Source organism: Saccostrea echinata, unplaced genomic scaffold, assembly GCF_033153115.1.
Source record: "Saccostrea echinata isolate AGI-Se365-2 ecotype Australia unplaced genomic scaffold, CSIRO_AGI_Sech_v1 ptg000018l, whole genome shotgun sequence".
NCBI classification, from domain to species: Eukaryota; Metazoa; Mollusca; class Bivalvia; order Ostreida; family Ostreidae; genus Saccostrea; species Saccostrea echinata.
In genome coordinates, this window is record NW_026889767.1 from 4,041,048 (window position 1) to 4,064,163 (window position 23,116).

At 32.0% G+C, this 23,116-nt stretch overlaps 1 protein-coding gene across 1 annotated transcript in view; it reads left to right on the plus strand.

The window, feature by feature from the left end:
- LOC133189382 (uncharacterized) overlaps positions 1-23,116 on the plus strand; it is a 433,972-nt gene that overhangs the window by 370,760 nt on the left and 40,096 nt on the right. Inside the window, exons 24-29 of the mRNA XM_061324761.1 lie at positions 7,822-7,927; positions 8,036-8,100; positions 8,435-8,628; positions 9,152-9,245; positions 9,895-9,962; positions 10,315-10,351. Of these exons, the coding sequence (XP_061180745.1) occupies positions 7,822-7,927; positions 8,036-8,100; positions 8,435-8,628; positions 9,152-9,245; positions 9,895-9,962; positions 10,315-10,351 (564 nt within the window). The remainder of the gene's footprint in view (positions 1-7,821; positions 7,928-8,035; positions 8,101-8,434; positions 8,629-9,151; positions 9,246-9,894; positions 9,963-10,314; positions 10,352-23,116) is intronic.

A 23,116-nucleotide genomic window follows, 5' to 3' on the forward strand; every position in this document is an offset into this window, starting at 1 on the left:
CAGTAACATGTAACTGTGTTAAATGTGCTCTGTCTGTCTTGATAATTCTACACAAACCGCCAACGGCGGACTTGAACAGATCGATATCGCAGTTGTTTGGTGCAAGAACATGTAAGTATACTACACACTGTACATGTGTGCATGTTTATACATTTCCCCCGTTTAAACAATGTTATAATGACTTGAGCTATCAAAATTTTATTCTATTATAATATAGACAAAAATCGGGTGTGGAAAAATAGGTAGTGTAGGAAGGGGAGGGGGTTAAAAATTTACAAATACTCTGTCATGATTCAATGTGTTCTAAAACAATAAGATGTATTATGCCTTTTTTCAGTTTGTTATTACTATATTATTTACCTACTGTGGTTTAAAAAATGTTGTTTTTTTTATTTGAGTGCAATTATAATAAAATAAAGACAATCATTTCTTATGCTACTGTTTAAATTGTATTATAAGCCAACTCAGCACTTACATGTACATTTTATGTATGACCTATTCTGGGTTATGAATTATAAATTAATCATTCATTATTCTTCATTGCAGAGAATGATACTTGGTTTTGCCTGCCCTCATCAAAATATTTTGGGAGGAAAAAAGGATTTTACATTTAAAAAGTAGGTATGATTATTAACATGTGTTTATACATGGGTATCAGTATAATACATACATATCATTATCTGAGTTGAGATGAAGTTTCTGAAGATTCTCTGAATAAGTGATTTTTCTTCTTTTTTAAAAAAAGAGTAAAACTGAAAACAATGTGCTATTGTTCTGGTCATCAGGGTCATCATCATGTTATATGTATTTTCATAATTTTTTCTTATTCAAATTTTAAGCAAAGAAGAAAACAAACAAAAAACATAAATAGATTAATACAAGCAGAAAAATTCAAAATAGAGAGAAAAAAACAAACAAACAAATGTACTCATACTAGTTAACAAGTTGACGAGATGAAATGAATTACAATTTACAAGTAAATTATGATTGTTTAATTAAGATATGACTATGAAGTTGCAGTATAAGACTTGAGTTTGCTTGATTTCTTTAAATGCATTACTCTAGCAGAGAAAAAGGTAAAATTCAGCCAGTCGTACATGAAATAAGAAAGATAATCACAATAAAATAGTTTTAATGTATAATGTATATGATAGAATTGCACAATCTACATGCATATATTGTTATAATCTTGATAATAATTGTTTTTTTAGGACGATCCTGCATATTCGCTGCTGTACATATTGCAGTGCATCTCATCTGCTGCTGGAATAAATATGACAGATGTTCAAACCACTGTACAAGAGCCTCCTAGAGTCTGAAATCATGATGTTATTTATTAAGGAGATCAGTGTGTGAAGTATTTGTTTTCTGTGCATTGTTGACAATTTTGAAACTGTTCGGTTACTTATGACTAGCTCTTTGACACAGACTTTGACATTTGAAATTCAATTTGAGCGATGGACAAGCAGGCGAAATCATATGCATGTAAAACATCATACAATTGGAAAAAGACATTTGGCATTGAAATACATGTATACCTCTGATGAATTTGTCTCATAATGGAACATTCAATTGTTATACATTGTAGATAAAAAAATAAAATTGTAGATGAGATTTATTTGGCCCAATATATATATATATATATATATATATATATATATATATATATATATATATATATATATATATATATATATATATATATATATATATATATATATATATATATTTAACACTGAAGAGGTAATTACCCTGAATATTGTCAACTTGGTCAAGCATTTTTGTTCCTCATTTAGACCCTGAATAACATTCAAGATCAAATGTCAAGGTCAAAAACAAAATTTACTTATATATGGCTTATAAATACTGAAACTACTATGAATTCATATACCTGTTTTATAAGAAAGAATTCGAAGGAATATGTGTGTGTTCACTGCAATAATTATTGCTGTCAATCTATCGGACTATGAAGATTTATGAAAATGTTTTCTGTTAAACATAAATTAAATTCTCACTCATAAAAATATGGTTATTGAGATACATTTGTATGACACTAAACTGACCATAAACTAAAAACAAGTGAAGTGAAATAAGAAAATTTACCATTTTGAATATCTTGATTTTTATTTAGCAAACATGATAAAGTTTTTGCATGTTTGTAAAATATTCAAATTCAAACAATGATGATGTGAACATCTCGAACAAGAATAACTTTAAACAATGAATATAAAAAAAAATTAAACATACATTTAAATAATTTTTTACATGTTTAATAAATAAAATTCAAGATATTCTAAATGTCTGTTCTCGGTTTATGGTCTTGTCATACATGTATCTTCTTTCTTGATTTACATGAGTATGAATAAAATCTAAGTTAGGTATATATACATGTATTATTTTTCATGGTGCTCAGTTTACAGTTTAGGGAAAAATAGAGTTTTGCATAAATTTTACATGAAAGATATAACTGTTAAAACATCCAACATATCCTCCTTTTTTCATTATTTAGTATGTGTAGATAATTGTATTTTCAACAGGTACGGTTATTATACAGTGTTGTACCTTCCCCACATGAACGATGAAGGTATAGACATTAATAGTCAGATTCTCATAATTAAAGAGCTTAAATTTTGTTCTTTTAGTCTACTAATTAAGAATCATAACATTAGAAAAGTATCTGAAGTCTTAGTTGTTGTTTTCCCTCCTTTTTCCATGGTTTCCCCTCTCTAACTTTAACCCCATTTATTTATCAAAGTGTATAAATTCGAAAAGAAATCACAAATACCGTGACGTCTCTCGATCATCGTTAGTATGTGAAATTAAATCAAAATAAAGTCGGATTATAATTTTTTTTCTATAATTATTTTGAAAGCTTACTTTCTTTACACGTTCGCTAGATCAGTACTTGCCTATGTTTTATTACAGTCCCTTCGTTAACATTTTAACTGGTTACTCGAAAATTAATTCGTGAGGGGTGTCGGGAATTAATCGATGTCGATCTCGATTATTTTTTATCATTTAAACATATTAAATTAAATCCATAATTATAACTGATTTTTATATGATGGTCATTTTATTATTTTTTTTTTTTTCGTTTTGTCAAATTAACTCCTAAATATTAAAAAACTGAAATTAGCAGGATAGGATAGGATAGGATTAGACTGAAATCACAGGATAGGATTGTGGATGCAGGATTCACGATAGGATAGGATAGGATTGTCAACTTATAGGATAGCAGCACTGTAAGTGTACTTTAACAAACAGTCAGCATAGATCAGTCAAAAGGTTAGGAATATCAGTACACAGAATTAGAAAAGAAATAAATTGGGAAGTATCACAATATACTTAGAGTTGAACAAATTAGTATTCTTTATGTTTACAATGACGATGAAAACGAACAATGAATGATCTCATTAAGGTACAGGATAAATTCATTTTCTTCTTGTATCTCCTAATTTTAGTTTACAGACATGAACTCAACTATATGTTTAATATCAAATGCCAAAATTCAAAATTTTCAGTCTATTTCATGCGAAATTCAATTTCATTTGCTAACATATATATATGAATGTATTTATGTATGTTTTTATATGTTTACCAATATAAACTCTTTTTTCCTAGACATACTAAAAAGATACTCGTTCAGTTACTTGACTATATATTATTATATACCCAACTGTTTGTCACTCAGTTTTACTTTTGAATTTATGCAATCACGTGACGGAGTGATCCGACGTTCCAGATCACCACACTGTGGTTTTCGGAATTCATATTACCCCTCTCATAAAATGATGACATAGTACACAGATAAATATCTTTTTATTCTCGCTCATCAAAAAATTCCTTTTTGGATCAATTACATAACTCTTATACATTAAATAAACCATTTTGTCAAGGAATTTTTTTTCTTAAATACGTTTTTATCTTTATCAATGATGTTGGGCATTCTTTTCTCTTTATGAATTATGTGCTCTTTTCATTTTTTTTTTTATAAATAAAATATCATTTTAAAGACCCATATTAAATTTTTAGGTGTCTTTACTACGAGCAGATATAAATGTAATTTTACGTGCAAAGAATATCACATTTAAGGATGGTTATTCGGACGGAAGACCTGTCATTGCTCGCAACGAGTATCTAGATGTTCTTATATTTACATTTGAGACGAATATTCGAAAAGAAATATTACAGGTACGACCCACCGCATCACTAATGTTGTGACGTACATGTACTTATTGACCTAGAAGTTATTGGGTCATTAAAGTTTGCCGAGTTCTAACATTTGATTTTTTATACTGATGTTCGCAATCAAATTCTGGAAATTTAAATACACTTCAGGCCCGTAGAACGCGGGGAGTGGGGACACCTTTATGCTTGTCAGATTTTTTTCCGGGAAGTTGCCACCCCCATCACATCTGAATTTGCTACGGGCCTTCATTTATAGTCACTGGTATTGAAGATTCTCTTACTTTCTTATAATTCCTTCATATGTTAAGCTAAAGCGGTGGTATTTCAGCGAGACACGTCTGTTTTAGATGTAGTTTACTTTTAAAGGAGATTCGGGTTAAAAACGGTAACAGGACTTCAGTGACATCTGAATGTTTTTATTCAATGCTAGGCCAAAAGAATATTTAATGGACATCTGTTGATTGAAAAAAATCAAAATGTTTTACTTATTTTCTAGGTTATTGCTATCAAGTTAGAATTCAGAAGGCAAGGTACCAGCGCGCCGTGTGATCCAATCACGCTATGACCTCTGACCACTAAAAAGTTCAAACAGAATTAAACATATTTGCTCTTGAATAGGTTCATCTAAGAAAAATAGTTGCAAATGTACATATCATAACATATACATAAATACTATATATATTCGTGAATATTCAGCGTATCTCTTGTATATGCAATTATCAAAGATTATACAATAATTAAGCATTGTTCTCATTATCATATAAGATCGAATTCGTTCAATCATTTATATCTTCTTCTTTTTTTCTTCTTTGGAAATCTTTGCTACTCCTTCAGGGCCCATATTTGACTGATAATATCCTGCAGCTGTATTTTATATATTGTTTAACAATATTCTAGTTGACTTTTTCACACATTTATTGTTATTTTGTACTCACACATATACAGTTGCGCTTATGTAGTCAGGAACAAAATAAAGTGTTAGCTAGCTAAAATTATATATAAAATCGTATTATACAATTCACTTAATAAATTAAAAAGGCTTTGGCTTGAGCAATTAATATTTTTTTAAGGTGAAAGTCAAATTTTATTAGTGTATTTATTTGCTAAACGTCCATTCAAGATTTTTTTTTTCATTCATATCGGGATGCCACCAACAATTGTTGGAAGTTTGCTTATAAAACCTAGACTTGGCCCTTATGACCATTGAAGTGTGAGGTTTCTTTTACTGACAGGCATTGACTTCGATTCATAGTGTCTCATCAGATGGACTGGTCCCTACGACCCACAGTGGGTATTAATATTGATTGCATCAAATGAAATAAAAAATGCTTTTTTGTATTATATACAGTTCATTCTCGATGAACCGCCTCCCTTCATAATTCAGAAAGTTTAGGAGTATGGCGAATTTGGCAATGAATTGAATTCCCTACCTTTGGAAAACAAGAAATAGAGTTTTCATTCCTGAAAATAAAACAATCAATGTTTATATTCTTAGTAATTTATAAAAACATATTTCAAAATTTGAACATTCATCAAGACATGTACATGTGCAAAGATACATGGATGTAAATCTCAACGTCTGATACATGTATTAAAAACATGATGTGTCGATCGTCGTGATCTATTGCCGATAGTATGTAAAATAAATCTTTTTCAGTAGATTTGTTAATGACATCGTTGTTGTTCAAACTTTTGCAATTGATACTTTATCTCTATATCAAAGCAAACTTGACTAAATAACTTCAGAAAACAACATTATAATAACAGTTGATTTTATTATTGTTTATTAAATTCTCTATATGTGCCATGTATCTCACACGGTTTGGGTATGTTTTTATTTCAAATGTGCCCGATCCGTAAATTGAGACAATCTTTTGTCAATTAAACGATCCTTGCAATCAGGTTTGTCCATTGTCACAGATGTCAAAGAATTGGACATTTTGACAATTACTTTGAATATTTTCTCTATCAAATTCTACATATCTGTTATTAATTTATCAGTTGTCATAATTTCTCCAATCTGTCAGATTTATCTATTATAAAATATTTAATCATGACAATTAGCTATGAGTGATATGACCAGGTGGACTGTGCTTTGAGTAACTTAATTATTGTTTATTTAAATATATAATCTTTAACTCTACTTGAAAATCAAATAACTCATGTCATGTTACTCATGTTTGTCAATTATCAATCATGTGTCTATAAATACAAAATTCTGTTAACATTCGGAGGGTTGAAACTGGGACGCTGTCCTTGATACTGTCCGACCCAACGAGAAATGAAGGTCTGCAAATCGTAAGGCGCTTTTTATCTTCTTACCAATAGTTCACCCAGTGGCTTTTCGACAAGCACACGATCGCCCGCGTGGCGCAGTGGTTAGAGCGTGTGCTCTAGAGTCGCGGAGTAAGGAGTTGTTCCTTACGTCGCGGGTTCGAATCCCACTGTGGGACGTGGAGACCGGTCCTTCGGATGAGACCATATAAACCGAGGTCCCGCGTCGCAGTAGGTGCACGCACGAAAAAGATCCCTCACTGCTCAATGGCCGTAAGTGCCGAGTATAGGATAAAATTTGCAGCTCTCCACCGGCAAGTGGTGGCGTCTCCATATGAGTGAAGAATTCTCGAGAGGGACGTTAAACAACATACAAACAAACAAACAAACGACAAGCGCACGCATCTAAATCGGGGGTGTGATATATGTCTGGTTTTAAACGGTGCTGTTAATATCGACAACCAATTAGCCGCTTCGAATTCACTGATCACATGCACCTATGGCGGTATATCGAGATAACTGACACTTTGAAATGAACGTTTGTTGTAAAAACAAAGTGGCGGATGGTGATATGCGAGTTTGATCTTATAAAGAGAATTTTATTGTTGACATTGTAATATTCCGGAAATTTATAGTGTGGACCATTCGAGGTTTGCTATAATGTTGTAGACGTAAACTTCCGTGTTAAAAAGGAATATGAAGGCTGAATCCCGGTTTTAGACAGTCCTTTTCAGTGCAAGCTGTGCTAAATGCAAGACGTGTGTGAACATATATCGGTACTTGCAAGTGAGACGATAAAGTCAGCTTACAGGAGAGGTTGACCTTATGAAATAAGTAAGGTCTACAAGGAAAATAATACAAAGGCTGTTGTGTTTTTAGAGTGGCAAGTCACTCAGAGGCTAACCAGCAACGGAGGTTAACCACCTGTAATTCGTCTTGTTGACCTGTCTGGTGACCAGGCTGTTGTGTGCAGTGTGTCTTCCTGAATAAGGCTAGCAGTGTGCACAGCAGTTGAAGGGCTGTCACTTGTACTGACTGTGTCCCGAATAAGGCTGCAGTACAAGCGTCAGTCCGAGGTTGACCAGTGTAAGGCTGATAGTCTACCCATGATAGTTTACTCTATCATTGAATCTATTTGATTCCCTATTCCATATTGTTGTCGTGATTATTAACCTGAACCATATTATTTGTATATATTTGCAGGCCTTTGTTTTAATCATTTACGAAACATTTATTAAGGAAAATTGTTATATTGAAATATCACCCCTCCAAAACCTTGAATCGACAAGGTACGACCCCCGATAGAAGCTAACATTCCGCTCGACACGTTACAACATTAATATAAAAGGCATGATGTAGTTGCAGAAGCCCAGGTACAGGACCTCACACCAGCTGCTGCAGGAGCCGGTGTTTTCTTGTTAATACTCATCATAGCAATCATAGTTTTAGTGGTTGTCCTCGCCAGGTTAGTAAAATGCCGGCTTTGTGGATACTTTATTCAGTAACTTATTCATTTTTCCATTTTCTTCGCAGTTATTGGTTTTCATTGACAGAATCTATCAATATATTATAGAAAATCAAGAAAGAAAAAAGCAGATGCCATAGAGTTACCAGAGAGGAAAGATTTGTCCAACAATGGTGAGTTATACATAATACTTTTTAGAAATATAATCAAGATATGCATAATTATGTTAAGTTAAAATCGGAGTGATATTTTCAATAGTTTTCAGTTACAAAAATAGCCATTCATTTACGAAGATATATGTATTTCTGTTTGTATATATTATTTTCATAAATATATCCAGTATAATTTAAAGATACATAAGGTTCTTTGAAATAAAACAACACGGTATTTGAATTTGTAAGGAACGTAAGAATCTCTTCACATTGAAGATATGTCACAAAGATCAAATATTAACATGTAGTAAACTCTGAAGTAATGAATTGAATGAAATAAATAAAAATGTCTTAGATTCGCAAGAAAATAATCCTGAAGACAAAGGCAACAAAACTGAGAACGGCTTACATAGAGAGGAAAATGCTGACATTGAGTACATTGCCACAGACAACAGTCAAAAGAAAACACTCATCAAAATATCTGATCTTGGAAAAATAATCAAAGCATTTTCGCTGGAGGAAAATAAGAAATTCACCGAGGAATTTAAGGTAAATCTGAATAAAATTAAAGGTTTTGCTTATTGAAAAAAACCCGGATTTTTTATGAATATGACAACTTAAACTCTAGGAATTGGACATTAAAATTAATTTCTTCGATTTAGTCTTCGGATGTATATCTTTGTATTCAAGATACCATATAATTTGACATTTTACATGTTTTAATTAATAAGGGATTTGTAGATTTTTAATCCTATTTTTTTTTTATTATGAGAGTTTCATTTTTCATATCTATTTTATTTAGTTTTGAATTTGTCTGTAGCATGTAGAATTCCACACGACCCTTTCTATTTTAAAGTGTGTACCTCAAAACTTTAAATGTCAATTATAATGCATTACTTCTATATTTATATGTTTATATACTAATACATCGTATACAACCAATATATAGCAAAAAGTCCAATCTTTCAATTTGTTAAAATTTTAACCTCGTTTAATCTCGAAGTCTAGGATATTCCTAAGTTTTCTTCATGGTTATATGAGATTTCTGACTGTATCTTTGAAATATTTGTAGGGAATACCGTATGGAGAACAGCAACACATTCCGTGCGCAGTGGCTAAACTACAACAAAACATGCCGAGAAACAGATACAAAACAACATTCCCATGTATGTAAAGGTTCCATAAATTTTGGTTGTTGCTTGACTTAGCTATAGGTTCATGTTTCTAAATCTTCAATATTATGCAATGTATGTATTTAAGGATAGGAAACATACATGAACACGTACTTTGTATCTTTCCAACTGATAATTGTCTTTAATATTTTTCATTTATATTTTATGAACTCAAGGGATGGACTGTTGTTGTTTTTTTTTTCAATTATCTATTGAAATAACCATTTTTCCTTATTTATGTTCCTGACATTTTGTCTCTCGGCAATCTACTTTCCGTTCAATTTAGCTATATTTTTTTTGTACTTTTCTAATTACCTAAATATATGATATACTGTCTTTGCCACATCGATTTTATATTAGTAATGGCAGCAACATTTCATAAAATGGTACAATTATTTTTATTCTAAAGTTACTTTTTCGAACAATGAAATAATTATTACTGAAGTAATATCATATAGAGATTATGGAAGAGAAAAATGGCATTTCTTTGAAATAATAAGTATGCAACAGATTATAATTTGAATCTAAGTATAAGTGTTTTTTTTTTCACCTAACATTTAGTATTTAATTAAACCTCTTTGCAACAAAGGTGTGGATAATGGTATTACAAAATTAAACAAATGTATGTTACTTTTTTTTTAAGATGACCATTCCCGCGTGGTTCTGAATGTTTGTCCCGAAAATGATTACATCAATGCTAATTACATCAAGGTACTAGTACAGTAAAGCACAAGTATAGCGAACACACTTATAATGATTTTATGCTAAATGTCACAGCAGGAAGTGTTTTTTTTTTCTCTTTCATTCCTCATGGTTTGAAATGAATTGCAAACTTAGCACATATGACAAACTGCTTTTATATTGAAAAATAAAAAGATAAAGCAAAATTTTTCGTCACCTCCACTTCTCAAAAATCGTCTTTTTATATGCAAACATAAATACAGTGTGAAATACTACTTATTCTATGCGTGTTAGCTTTTGATTTTACATAATTTACACCAAAAAGTAATACTGCTCTAACAATTATATGTGTATTAATTATTAAATACAAATATTTTTATAGGATGTAGAAGGGAAACAACGTTATATTGCCACCCAAGGTATTCTTTCTTTCTATCTTAAAGCTGAACACGCTTTATAAAAGTCGATTATTCACTCGTTATATCCGAGGGCCCCTGTATAAATCCGCTCACTTAGTCACTGTTCAGTGTAATCAGTCGTCACCAGTGTAGACAGACGCATGATACACAGCACTCGTTAGCGACAAAAATAACTGTGTACTTCTTCAAATGCAACCAAGTAAGATACCGAAGAAACTTACAACAGTTACACAGGTTAGTGCTGTGTATTAACAAACAGAAATACACCCAACTGCAATAAATTATAGACAAGGCAGTGTAAGATAACCAACACAAACACGTGTCGCCACTCCACGCCGGTACCTGTGCCAATAAAGAAATCAGGTGTAATGAATGCGAAGAGTATACCCGAGTGCTGGTATCAAGGATAGTATAATCGAATATGGCGTATGCCTATTTACGAGTCGTGTTCAGCTTTAATTTGAAAATATTACTTTGTGCATGCATTTGCTCGAAGACCATTAATCTTATCAGTCATCCATAAGATATATTTATGTCACATGTATCAACTTACGCATTAAAGCTAACAGATTCAAGATTTGTTAAAATAGTACTTCTACATACTGGAATTGGGACCTGCTCAAAAATATCTCCTTCATCTGGAAATATAAAAGTATCCTGCAGAATCTGATTTCACGACTATTGCAAGCATTCATTATAATTATAACAAATTAGTATAATCAACTTACGAGGTATGTTTCCTTTTGAAAATCCTACAGTCTAATACGTTTAATCGTGATCACCCATCTAGATAAATCTATCTCTCTTGCACTTATTGACATGTATGCAAACAAAACAACCGTTCAAAAAACGAACCAAATTTCTAATAAAATAATAGCGCACCCCATTTATATAAAGAAATATTACAAAAGACTTGGATTACAATCCATACCATTTTGATCCTCCGGTGAAACATGAGGGAGATGTAAAAATTCCGAAACGTAGCGCAGATATACAAGAAATAATGGCAAATAGAAAGATGTTTTGTGTCACTTAAAATGCTAAAATACTGTAGACACTTCTATGACTTGCTTAATTTTAAACAACTACTTTGTCGGCCCCCAAACCATAGATAGTTTCAATTTACAGAACGAAACTTCGGCAACGTTTAACAATTTAAGAGGAGGCACAACATCTTTTATGGCAAATGGCAAAAAGACAGATTGAGAGACGGTCGTTGAAAACAATATACTCGAACTTTTTTTTTCAGATAATAAGCGAAAAACATTCCTAATCGTTTTAATAAAAGAATTTGTGACGAAAATTGCATTGATTAGATACATATATCTTTGCGTTTTGTCGTTTTTAGCTCTACTGGTTAGAGACCAGAATAGCTTATGCGATAGTAACATGTCCGTCGTCTGTCTGTCTGTCTTTAAACATTTTTTTTTCAAAATGCTACTCCTCCTACAGTTTTGGTCTCATTTCATTTCTTTAAAACGCTACTCTTTCTACAGTTTTTGTTTGATTTCAATATTAAAACTTGGCACACAAGTGGACTACACGAAGATACATAATTGATTGCATCAGTTTTTTTTATTTTGTTGAACAATGTTGCCTTGGTTACTAAAAATGGAATTTTCTGTGAAATTTCTTTAAAACGCTACTTCTCCTACATTTTTGGTTTGATTTCAATTTAACTTGGCACACAAGTAGACTACACTAAAGATACATAACTAAGTGTATCGGTTTTTGATTTTGTTGAACGGTGTTGCCATGGTTACTAAAAAAATAGAAATTTCTGTGAAATTCCTTTAAAATACTAGACATACAGTTTTGATTTGATTTCAATTTAACTTGGCACACAAGTAGCCTTCTGTAAGATACATAACTTAGTGCATCAGTTTTTAATTTTAATGAACAATGTTGCCATGGTTACTTAGACATTTCTGTGAAATTCCATTAAAATGCTACTCCTCCAGTTTTGGTTTGAGTTCAATATAACTTGGCACACAAGTACACTACACTAAGATAAATTGTTCAGTACATTGCTTTTTGATTTTGGTGAAAAGTGTTGCCAAGGTTACTAAAAATACACTCAAAATGCTACTCCTTCTATAGTTTTGCTTTAATTTCCATGCAACTTGGCATGCAAATAGTCTAAACTGAGATACATAATTGTCCTTATCAGTTTTTATTATTTTGATGAATGATGTTGCCATGATTTCTAAAATCAAAATTTCTGAAAAAAAAAAGTCTTTTAAAAGGTTACTCTTCCTACAGCTTTAGTCTAATTGCAATAAAATTTGCTACAAAAATGACTAAACCAAGGTTCATAACTTTATTTATTGCAACGTTTCAAGTCCAAGTACTACTTTTTTTTCCCTTTGTTATAAGTACAAACCAGTTAAGCTACACTCTCATCAGAGACTTCTGGTTTAATTTAGGACCAAGGAAGAACACGGTACAAGACTTTTGGGCAATGATTTGGCAAGAAAATATACGGGTCATCGTCATGGTCACTAAGTTGACGGAGGGATCAACGGTATTTTATGCTAAATCAATGTGATTTCTTACTTTGCGTGTATTACAAGCGTCTTTAGCGTTGTAGAAAATATGGTGTATGAAAGCTTTTTAAAAATTAAGTTTTACATATTTTTTTTCTCTCTAATTGATAAAAGAGCAAAAAGCATAAAATTTAGGTACGTAATAAAAAAGGTTATATTACTAAAAATTTAATCTTATTAAGAACCAACATGTGATAAATAAACACATGTTATATGTAATATTTTGTTTTGGGTTGACACAACAACGTATATATAAAGTTATATCATATATATTATTTAACCATTTTGATCCAGAAACACAAATTATGCCTTTCTATTAACGACAGTTAAATAAGCTTAAGATTCCAGTTCTTTCATTGTGTGTTTTACATATTTTATAAAGATGAAATGTAATTAGTACATTTCGTAAGTTTCAAAACTTTTGTTTTTCAAAATTAAAGAGATGCAGAGTCATCAACACATTCTAAATGACTTCAACTTTTCAATCGTCAACTTCCTTTATTAGTTTCCTAATATACCCTCATCATCTGCATATGGGTTTTATATCTCACAATTGATTCGATAGGCAAGAACATGCTCCACGTATAAATAATTGCTAAAACGAGGCAAGCTATTGACAAACAAGTTGATGAAACAAGGATATCAAAACTCTCGTTTATAGTCAACATTTGACAAGTTCTATGGTCGATACAATGACCTTGTTAGTAATCTATCATGAAATCGAATGTTTACTGATGTTTTTCATACTTATTGTAAAGCCATTATTTAAATACTGAATTGTCTACGGACTTTTTCGTTTCCCCGATCATGACAATGAGCACACGGTGGGTGTGACCGGTCAACTGGGGGTGCATGCTGCTCCATGGCACATGATCCCACCTCTGGTGTTTTAGAGAACGTGTTTGCTCTGCTTTAAATTTTTATTGTTTCAATGGACTTTTGAGGTTGAATACTGTTCGATAACGCCATATTTAATCAAATATGACTCTCAAATGAAATAGACAGCACTATCGAAGACTGAGACTAAAATGTCTTTAACAGATAAAATACAGTATTTTTTTTTTTTTTAAACTTTTTTATTACATTTCAGTATAAATTATCCCTTTTGCCTGAAAAAAAAAATTATATGATGTTAGTTTTCAAAAACTCATTTTTGTCAAAATGATTGATAACCAAAATATATTACATGTTCACATCTAGTTCTATCGTCAGTGCGACGCAAAAATATGATTAATTTATTCCCGTATTTACTGACTGAAATAGATAAAATGTGAGCAGTATTGGCCCGCACAAGGTGATCAAATGACGCCAGGACAGTTCTGTCTACAGCTGATGTCACAGAAGGACTATGCAAACTACACACAACGTGACATAAACATAACAAATAAAAAGGTATATTCTTAAAACAGGCATATTGGCTTTATCATAAATTTACTGTTTGTGCTTTTAGTCTTTATAGAAATAAAGAATTTTGCGTTGCCGCGAAACAGAAAAATCTGACCTTTGTTTTTAGTATCAACAATTTTAAATCGGAATGTCATATACTCCTACGATTTTTTAAAATTTGTACAATTTACCAAATTTAAAAGTAAGGATTTCTAATTATCAGTCAAAGGTTGCTATTTGCAGACTATTTTCCTAATAATCATATTATAATAATCATTTATGACAGACAAAGGCCGTGAAGACAGTGAATCAGGTTCAGTTCACGGCTTGGCCAGACCATGGGACTCCTTCGCCGATAGAGCTCCTCGTCTTTTATCGTCACGTCATGCGCTTAATGCAATTGTTTCCCGACAGGCTCCTTGTTGTGCACTGCAGGTAAGATGTGCAAAAAGTAACATTTGTATAATTATGAAATCCTTAGCAACCTTTGGCATATAGACTTCTCATAGTCTAAGAAAATAGCAATAGGAAGCTGTCATAATAACACTCTGCAGTATAAGAAAATTTAGTGTAACATTTCTGAAATAGAAACGCAAAAGGATTTGTTTTTATTTGGTGGGGAAAGGAGTTCCGAATATATATCATCAAGCTGAAGATCAAGATCTAGTAAATAAGTTTAGACTGTTTATTTTGTGTGAGATCCATTTTGATAAATTTAATCTTACCTTTTCCCGCACTTTACCGCTTTAATAAAATCATGGAGAAAATAAACCATTTTTATAGAAATCATTTTCAAATCATGTCAACAGTTTTCCCGATACCTCAATTTAATATCAATTTAAAGAAGAGGTCAGGAATATGTACATTACAGTTTTCTGAGAGACTGTAGGCAATCTGGATATATTTCTTTTGTCAGATATTGAAACAAAATCCAATATTTATTTCTCATTTCCTTCATATTTCATTGAAACTGACAGTTTAAAAAATGTTGTTTTTTTTTTTTTTTTTAGTTTAGATGGAAAGTAAGCCCGATACACATTATTTTACTAAGATATAGTTATAAAGCATCATTAAAGGAATTTATTTCTCAAATTTGAGAAATCTGTGGTCGCCTTCCGTTTACTAGGTATTGACTTTAATGTACAAATCAAATGGACAAGCAATAATAATACACGTTTGTTGTTCTAAACTAGAATGCTATGCAGTTATTTCAATACGGTTCTAATTAATAACATGTTCTTATAAATGCCTTTACCAGTCAAATGTTATCATTACTATTAGTAAAATATACTTTAATGTACACTTCTCTCGCGACGTCACAGTAGCTTTGTCAGTAGAGTCGCTCCTTGATCGGAAGGTCATGGGTTCAAACTCCGGCCGCGACTGACCAAAGTCTATAAGAAATAGGACGCAACAATTCATTCGCCAAGGGCTCGACACTTTTGAGTAAAAATTACGGGTCATTAGGAAGAAACCTTGAGAAACCGAGGCCCCATGTGCCGAGTAAAGGTCTAAATTTGAAGCCCTTCACCGGTATACGGTGACGTCTCATCATGAGTGAAAAAATTCTAAAACAATATACAATCAATTAATCAATCAATCAATCACTTCTCTCGTCCTATAGGAATCATTTGCAGCTAGTGTGAACTATAATGTACTTTTTTTCTTGCCCTGTACATGTAGTAATCCTCCGTTGCTAGTATAATTCTTCAAATTATTTTGGTAAACTTAGGTATTGACTGTTTCATAGCCAAGCGCCCGGCATTAGAAGTGAAAGTCACTAGTGAAAAATTCTCGTATGGGACGTGAAACGACATACAATCAATCAATCAAATTCTTTTGGATGTTTAACTCTTTTACCGCTTGTTATTTTCAGTGCGGGTATTGGTCGGACAGGAACCTTTATCGCATTAGACGCTCTATACAGACAGGGACTGAAGGAGGGAAAGATAGACGTGGTGGAATACGTTAAGATCATGCGTGAAGACCGCATGAACATGATACAAAATGCGGTGAGAAATTTTCTGACCACTTTCAATGATTATGCTGACATGTACTGTACAAGTAGAGGTTTTAGCAACTTGTAAATTTACCGATTTATCCTTAAAATGGTTATAAATTTTAACGAGGAATATTTTTTGCAATTTCATAATGCAAACAAAAGAAGCTTTTACCTGTATAAACGATTCACAATTAATTGTAAGCGATATTCAATTTTTTCAATCTCAACACGCTCTCTTTTAATGCCAAAATTTAATCTTCGCTAAAAATTCTGCTAATAAGGTAATTATAACTCTCTAATCGTAAAAATGATGTTTTATGCCTAAATGCCTTATTGCCCTAACTCAATGTCTGACGTTTGCTGAAAATGCAATTTGATAATGACGTCGTGCTTTGAAACTACCATGAAATTTTGGTATTTTTAGTGACAATCTTATTAAGTTCTGACAATATTCTCAATAGTCTTCACAATGCTCAGGTTGCAAGTTCTACTATAGATAATATATAGAGTTATCAATAAATTCGATAGATATTAATTATGTACGCTAATAATGAATGTGCACTTTTTAGATATAATTGATAAGTTTGCCTCTGTCTAAAATACCTATTTTTACGGTAACTTGACGGAGGGGGGGGGGGGGTATGCATTAAATGAAATTTGAATCCTACATATACAGTATTTATAAGCTTCTTTAAGAATGATTAGCAACAACAAAAGCTTCCAATTATCAATGCCAGGGTCAGTATGTCTTCTTGTACAAAGCTCTTTACGAGATTTTCAAGACCAATGGAAGACTGCTGGAGAAAGAACAATTTATTCAGGAAGTGACGTCACAGTTATTGTCAGATAAAGCTGCCAACGCTTCACAATTCAAGAAGGAATTCAATGTGAGTAGAACTTCATTTTGTGTCAATATTTCAGTCATAGTACAGTTCGATTAAAGACCCTTTATTATTATTTTTTTCTTTCCTTATGCAAGATCTAATGATCATTTTTGTAAGGAACTATTTTAGTGGTCAAAATACAATAAGAATACAACTCGTTATCTTTGTGAGATCGACCATGCATACATGTAGTGCTAATTAACAGGTGCATATACCACACATACATTTAGTGTTGCGATTTTTAATTTATTCTAATCAACTCATGAATGGTTTAACTATAGAACCCAAGATTTATGTTAAAATCCGCTGTTTTATACATTTTTTCCTGTTACATCAGTAGGAATCATGAGCACTCAGAATTTTAAGACGATCAGCTGATAAGTTATAAAAAGTACAGTACCTTACCTTTAAACACGTTTTCTTCTTTTGGGAACTTCTCTTCAACTAAATAACCAAAGCGTGAATAAGGCCACTTTATACTGTCTATTAAATCCACTGAAGAAGATTATAAGATCCTTAAAATGCTAACTGAAACATTGTATGTACACAGGAGATATCATATGATTACCTAAGACTAATTTTCCAAAAATTACCCATTTGGCATACAATGACATTCCCCTTCACTTACAGGACCCCAAAATAATGTATCTAAAATCTATAACAAGAAAAAAACCTTTCGTCTTCTCTTCCTCTTTCTGACAAACAGGAGCTAATATCTATCAGACCAGTGCTGGACGAGAAGGACACAAACGATGCCAGACAGAACATCGACCTTAATATGACAAAAACCGTTCTTCCAGGTGAGTACTCTGGACATCGATCTTAATATGATAAAATCTGTTCTTCCGGGTTAGTGCACTGGACATCGACCTTAATATGACAAAAATGCTCTTCCGGATGAGTACTCTGGACATCGACCTTAATATCAAAAAATGTTCTTTTGGATGAGTACTCTGGACATCGACCTTAATATCAAAAAATGTTCTTCGGGGAATACTATTATGCACATCGACCTTAATATGACAAAAACCGTACTTCCTAGTGAATATTCTGAACATCGACCTTAATACGACAAAAAAGAGTTTTTCCTAGTTAATTCTCTTGACATCGACTTTTAAATGAGAAAACTGTTTTCCGGATGAGTACTCTGAACATACAGCTTAATATATATATAAAAAAAAATGTTCTTCCAGGTAAGGGTGGAAACCTGATCAAATGCATGTTTTTATAAGAAAATCCAAATAATTGAAACAAGTTTTAATTGGCAAAATCAAATTTGAAGAACTACATTTCTGAGGTGTATTTAAAGTGTACGAGGGTCGTCCAATAAATAATGCAAAAGGTCATCTTAAATAGTAAAAGCATATCCCATGTAAAGCAGATTTTTAATTCCTTCTATCACTCAAAACATTCCCTGTTAACATTTACATATGTCTAAGGACTCTGTACCCATGACCAGAACACCTCAGCATACTCATCTTTAGGGATGCCTTAAAGACACTGGTGAAAAGCACTTTCTATGATATACCTGAAATTGTAAAATCTTCCTTTGATTACTTTCATATGTTTTTGGAAGAAAAAGATCTCACAATGGCTGAGATCTAGCTAACATGGTGGATGCCCAAGGTCTGTAAACCTTTCTTTCTTCAAAATTTTATTTATTTCTCTATGCTTATTTGCAGCAGTGTTTTCAGGTGCAGAAAAAATACTCCGTGGACCAGTATTTGGACTTTCTTTGCAGGAAATCTGCTTAATTTTCCAGAGTGAAATTTTTACATAAAAGTTACCATTGATAGTTCTTCCTTTGGCTGTATTACATGTTTCACTGGATCTCTTGATTAAAAAGAAAATTTTTAAAAAACATATTTGGAACCTTGCTTCTCCTTGAGATAATAGGACAACAGTTTTCTCTTTTATTCCACATTTTATTCTTGATCTTCCTTTTCGGCTATAAAAAGTACACCCATGTTTCGTCATCCATTACTCAAGTTTATCAAATCTTCTTTTTTGCAAAAATGTTTATTTTTAACTAGACCATTAACACATTTATGTTTTCTCTTAGGAATTTGTACAGAAATAATGCACCCATCTGATAGATTTATTGTTAGATTTATTATATTTGTCAGAACTATATAAACTGTTATGACGATGAAATGTTTCGTGTTATTGCAAAGTCTATCAACGGAAATCTGGCATTTTTCAGATATCCTGTTGCTTACAGCATCGATATTTTTTGGTCCCATTACAGGTTTCGATCAACAAGTTTGACTGCAATCTTTTAATTGTACATTTTTTTTTTCTTTTAGACTTCCAAATCCATCTGAAAACTATACAGCGTAAAAGACTAGTCTTTTCACATAACCATTTCTTTAATATGGGTTATTCAGCTATTTATTTAATAAAGCAAAGTTTTCATATAGGCCCTCTTTTTTATCTTATTGGCAGAGATCATTTTTAAACAGTTTTCAGCTCAGTGTAGTGATCATGCTTACTTTAAAAGTGAATTCCTTTGCCACAACAATAGGAAAAAGCATGGAGTTTTCTGTGATAAGAAGTTTTTAAATAGAACATATCAAGTGTAAAAAAATGAAAATTTAATATAATACTTCTACATTTATTATGATAAACTGTTTGTTGCATTACTTACTGAATGACCCTTGTAAAGGGAGAGGATGTGTTATGGTTATTGATTGAGCGATTAACAAGTGTCATTTCTGAACTACATGTAGTCAAAAATAAGTCAGTATACAGAAAAACAAATAAAACACAGACTCAATTGGCAATTAATTATTGATAACTAAAATGTATTTTGTTTATAAAGGAAGAATAACTGACGCCGCCCAATTTATTTCTTCAGATCAATAATAAATGCATACGACTTCATCTGATTCAGTAGATTTAAAAAAAAAAAGAAAGTTCGTTATTTATGCATGTATTTATTTTTGTGACAATCTTTAAAACAGCTGACAGCATTAGAGTGTTACTGACTTCATATGTTCGTGGGCGGAGCAACTACTACAACGCCGTGCCGATTTCGGTTGGTATTTTGAATATATTATTAACAGATAGCTTACTTCATATCTCTAATGACGTATGTATATACACTGTAAAGGATTTCCAAACAAAAAAAATAATTTAAAACGAGCGTCTTTTCTATCTTACGTAGTCCTACACACTTAGGGACGGACTTATTGCTGCACAGTATCCAGTAGAGGGCGCTGCAATCGACTTAGTGCGCTTGCTCATTGATCAGGAATGCACTATCCTGGTTTCTATCAACCAGCTCTCCGACATAGCTACTGTACGTAACTAATAATTGATTTTTTTCTTTTTATTTTGAATAAGAAAAAACATGTTTATAGCTTAGGTGATTTACGAAAAAGATAGATAAAAACTAAAAGAAAATGTAATAAAGAAATCATGGTCATCTAATAATCTCGTTTTCTAGTAAAAAAAAAAAACTTCTAAGAGGACAATGATAATACTTTGTGTAGATGTGTTTGTTTCTATAAAATGTAAAGTAGTTTGAAGGGAAATCATGTTTTGGTCTTTGTATTTTTTTCGGCCTCTCTATGTAAGTTTGACTTCCTGTCTCTCTCCCAAGATACATGTACACTTATTTTGATAAGATTTTGGGGAATTGTAACACTAACAATAATACTATGGTTGAGTAAAGTTTACTATAGTAAATCTTTGATACTTTGATTCACTAAAGTAAAAATTTTGAAACTTGGATATACTATAATGTAAACTTTGATACATTGATAAATTTAAGTAGAAACTTTGATTTACTATGATGAAATGTTTGAACTTTGATTTACTGTGGTAAAAACTTTGAAACTTTGATTTACTATAGTTAATAATAGTAAACTATAGATTACTATAGTTAACTATAATATTTTTTGTGAGGTTGAACACAAGGATGAGGAAGAATACATTTATTTACATTTTTAGAGGTACAAAGTTCTTGCTTCTTCTTTTATAACTAGGCTCTGGACCCATTCCTCCACTATACAGAAACTACCTCCACTTCACACACATATTTTTGGTTTATATTTTTCTCTTTACCTTCATCAGCTTTTTGCAAAATGTCTCATAATGTAAAGAAGTTTGAAATTTAATCAAAATTTACGATATAATATGCATTGGTGAAGGGGGAAACTAATAAGAATGGTATGACAATCTATTGAAATATACCGATGGTGTGATCCATGTTTAAGTTATGAGAATGTTGTATAAACAACGAAAACGAGATGACTTCAATTTTTCCATCTTCAATTTTCCTTATTTATGTAGTAATATCCCGCTATCTCTTCCATATGGTGTTTATATCTCCCAACTTTTCCGATACTCAAGAACATGCTCCGAGCACGATCGTTTTTTTTAATTGAAGCAGGCTACTGACAGATAAGTTGATATTACAGGGATTTCAACAACCTCGTTTAAAGTCAGCATTTCGTAAATCAACCTTGTTAGCAAATATAGCTTATCATTAGACCGGAAATTGGCTAACTTGTTTTATACCAATTGTCAGGCTTTTGTTTTTATACTAAATTTGACTACGGGATGTTCCATCCACCACATCAATACATGGGGCTCACGGCAATCAACAAGGGATACACACTCTTCCAGGTGTCCGTGTTTAATGCTCTGTGATGGTACATATTGTCGATCTGTACAAACTGTCGCCGACAACAATATGTGACGTCACATGCTCTTTACACAGAATTGTATTGTTTATTGTGATTTTTAATCAAAATCAAATATTATGATTTTTTTTAGATCAGATCACTGTTTATTCACCTTTCAGATTGTACGAAGATATAGAAAATAATAAATATGTATATTTTAGATACATATAGCTCTCTTTTATACATAACCATTCCCAAATACAAATAACAATATCAAGGATTACGTGTCAACATTCTTTTTCTTTTAATAGTCTGCAGAGTGGCTCTCGACTTCAGCTGAAAAAAGCCTCATCGCGCCCTATAAAACGATGCTAAATACAGGTCGAAGTTTGTCAAACAGGCTCAAGATGACTTTTCTAAAAATGAAGCATGACAAGGTACATGTACTTTGAAGTGTTAATATTTTATCAATTAATATGAATCAAGTTAAATCTATCTTTGAAAAAAAAAACATATTATTTTTCATTTCAAGTGTCATCGAAAAGTGTGTTTAATCATGCGATCTAATTAATGTCCTGAACATTTTTTATGCAAATCTTTCCACACTGCTTATAAGGTTTCAGAATGGCATACCGTCAAAGTGTTGGAAATTCTAAATTGGAAGGTAAATGAAAAACTTCCGGCGGAAACGGATGTATTTGTAGAATTGATGAACAAAATTCAGGAGATCATCAAAGATCCGGAAACCAAAATAACAGTTTTATCAAGGTAATTGCACCATTACCCGGAGAGTGTATAAAGGGGGGAAATAGTGTAAAACGCCTATCCTGTGAAATGCTGTCATCTTTTCCTGATGTGACTAGAAGCATAAAATTAGATTAAGTGCTGAAGACAATGCTATATTCATATTAGTGTTTAAAATTAATTGCTTGTAGGCATGAACTTTTGCATTAACTGAAACTAATTCGTCTTTGAATTTAGGTGTATATTCTACAATATTTTTTTGAAATGTGATAATTAAGATGTCATACAGTGTAACAGTGTTCATTTAGGAAATCTAGAGTGTTCCAAGGAACGCATGTGTCGCCTGCTTTGTAGCTTCATTAAAGGTGTAAATAAATCTAAGAGTGGTCAGCTATTTATTAACTATAAACATGATGGACTGATATTTCATGCATTTGCCTGCAAAGTAAAAATGGCATCCATGGATAGTATAAGACTGCGATAGAATCTGACAATCAAAGAAAATATGGTTACATAACCCTGAAATGAATTATTGAATTGAAGGTATTAGAAATAACTATTTGTCATTTCAT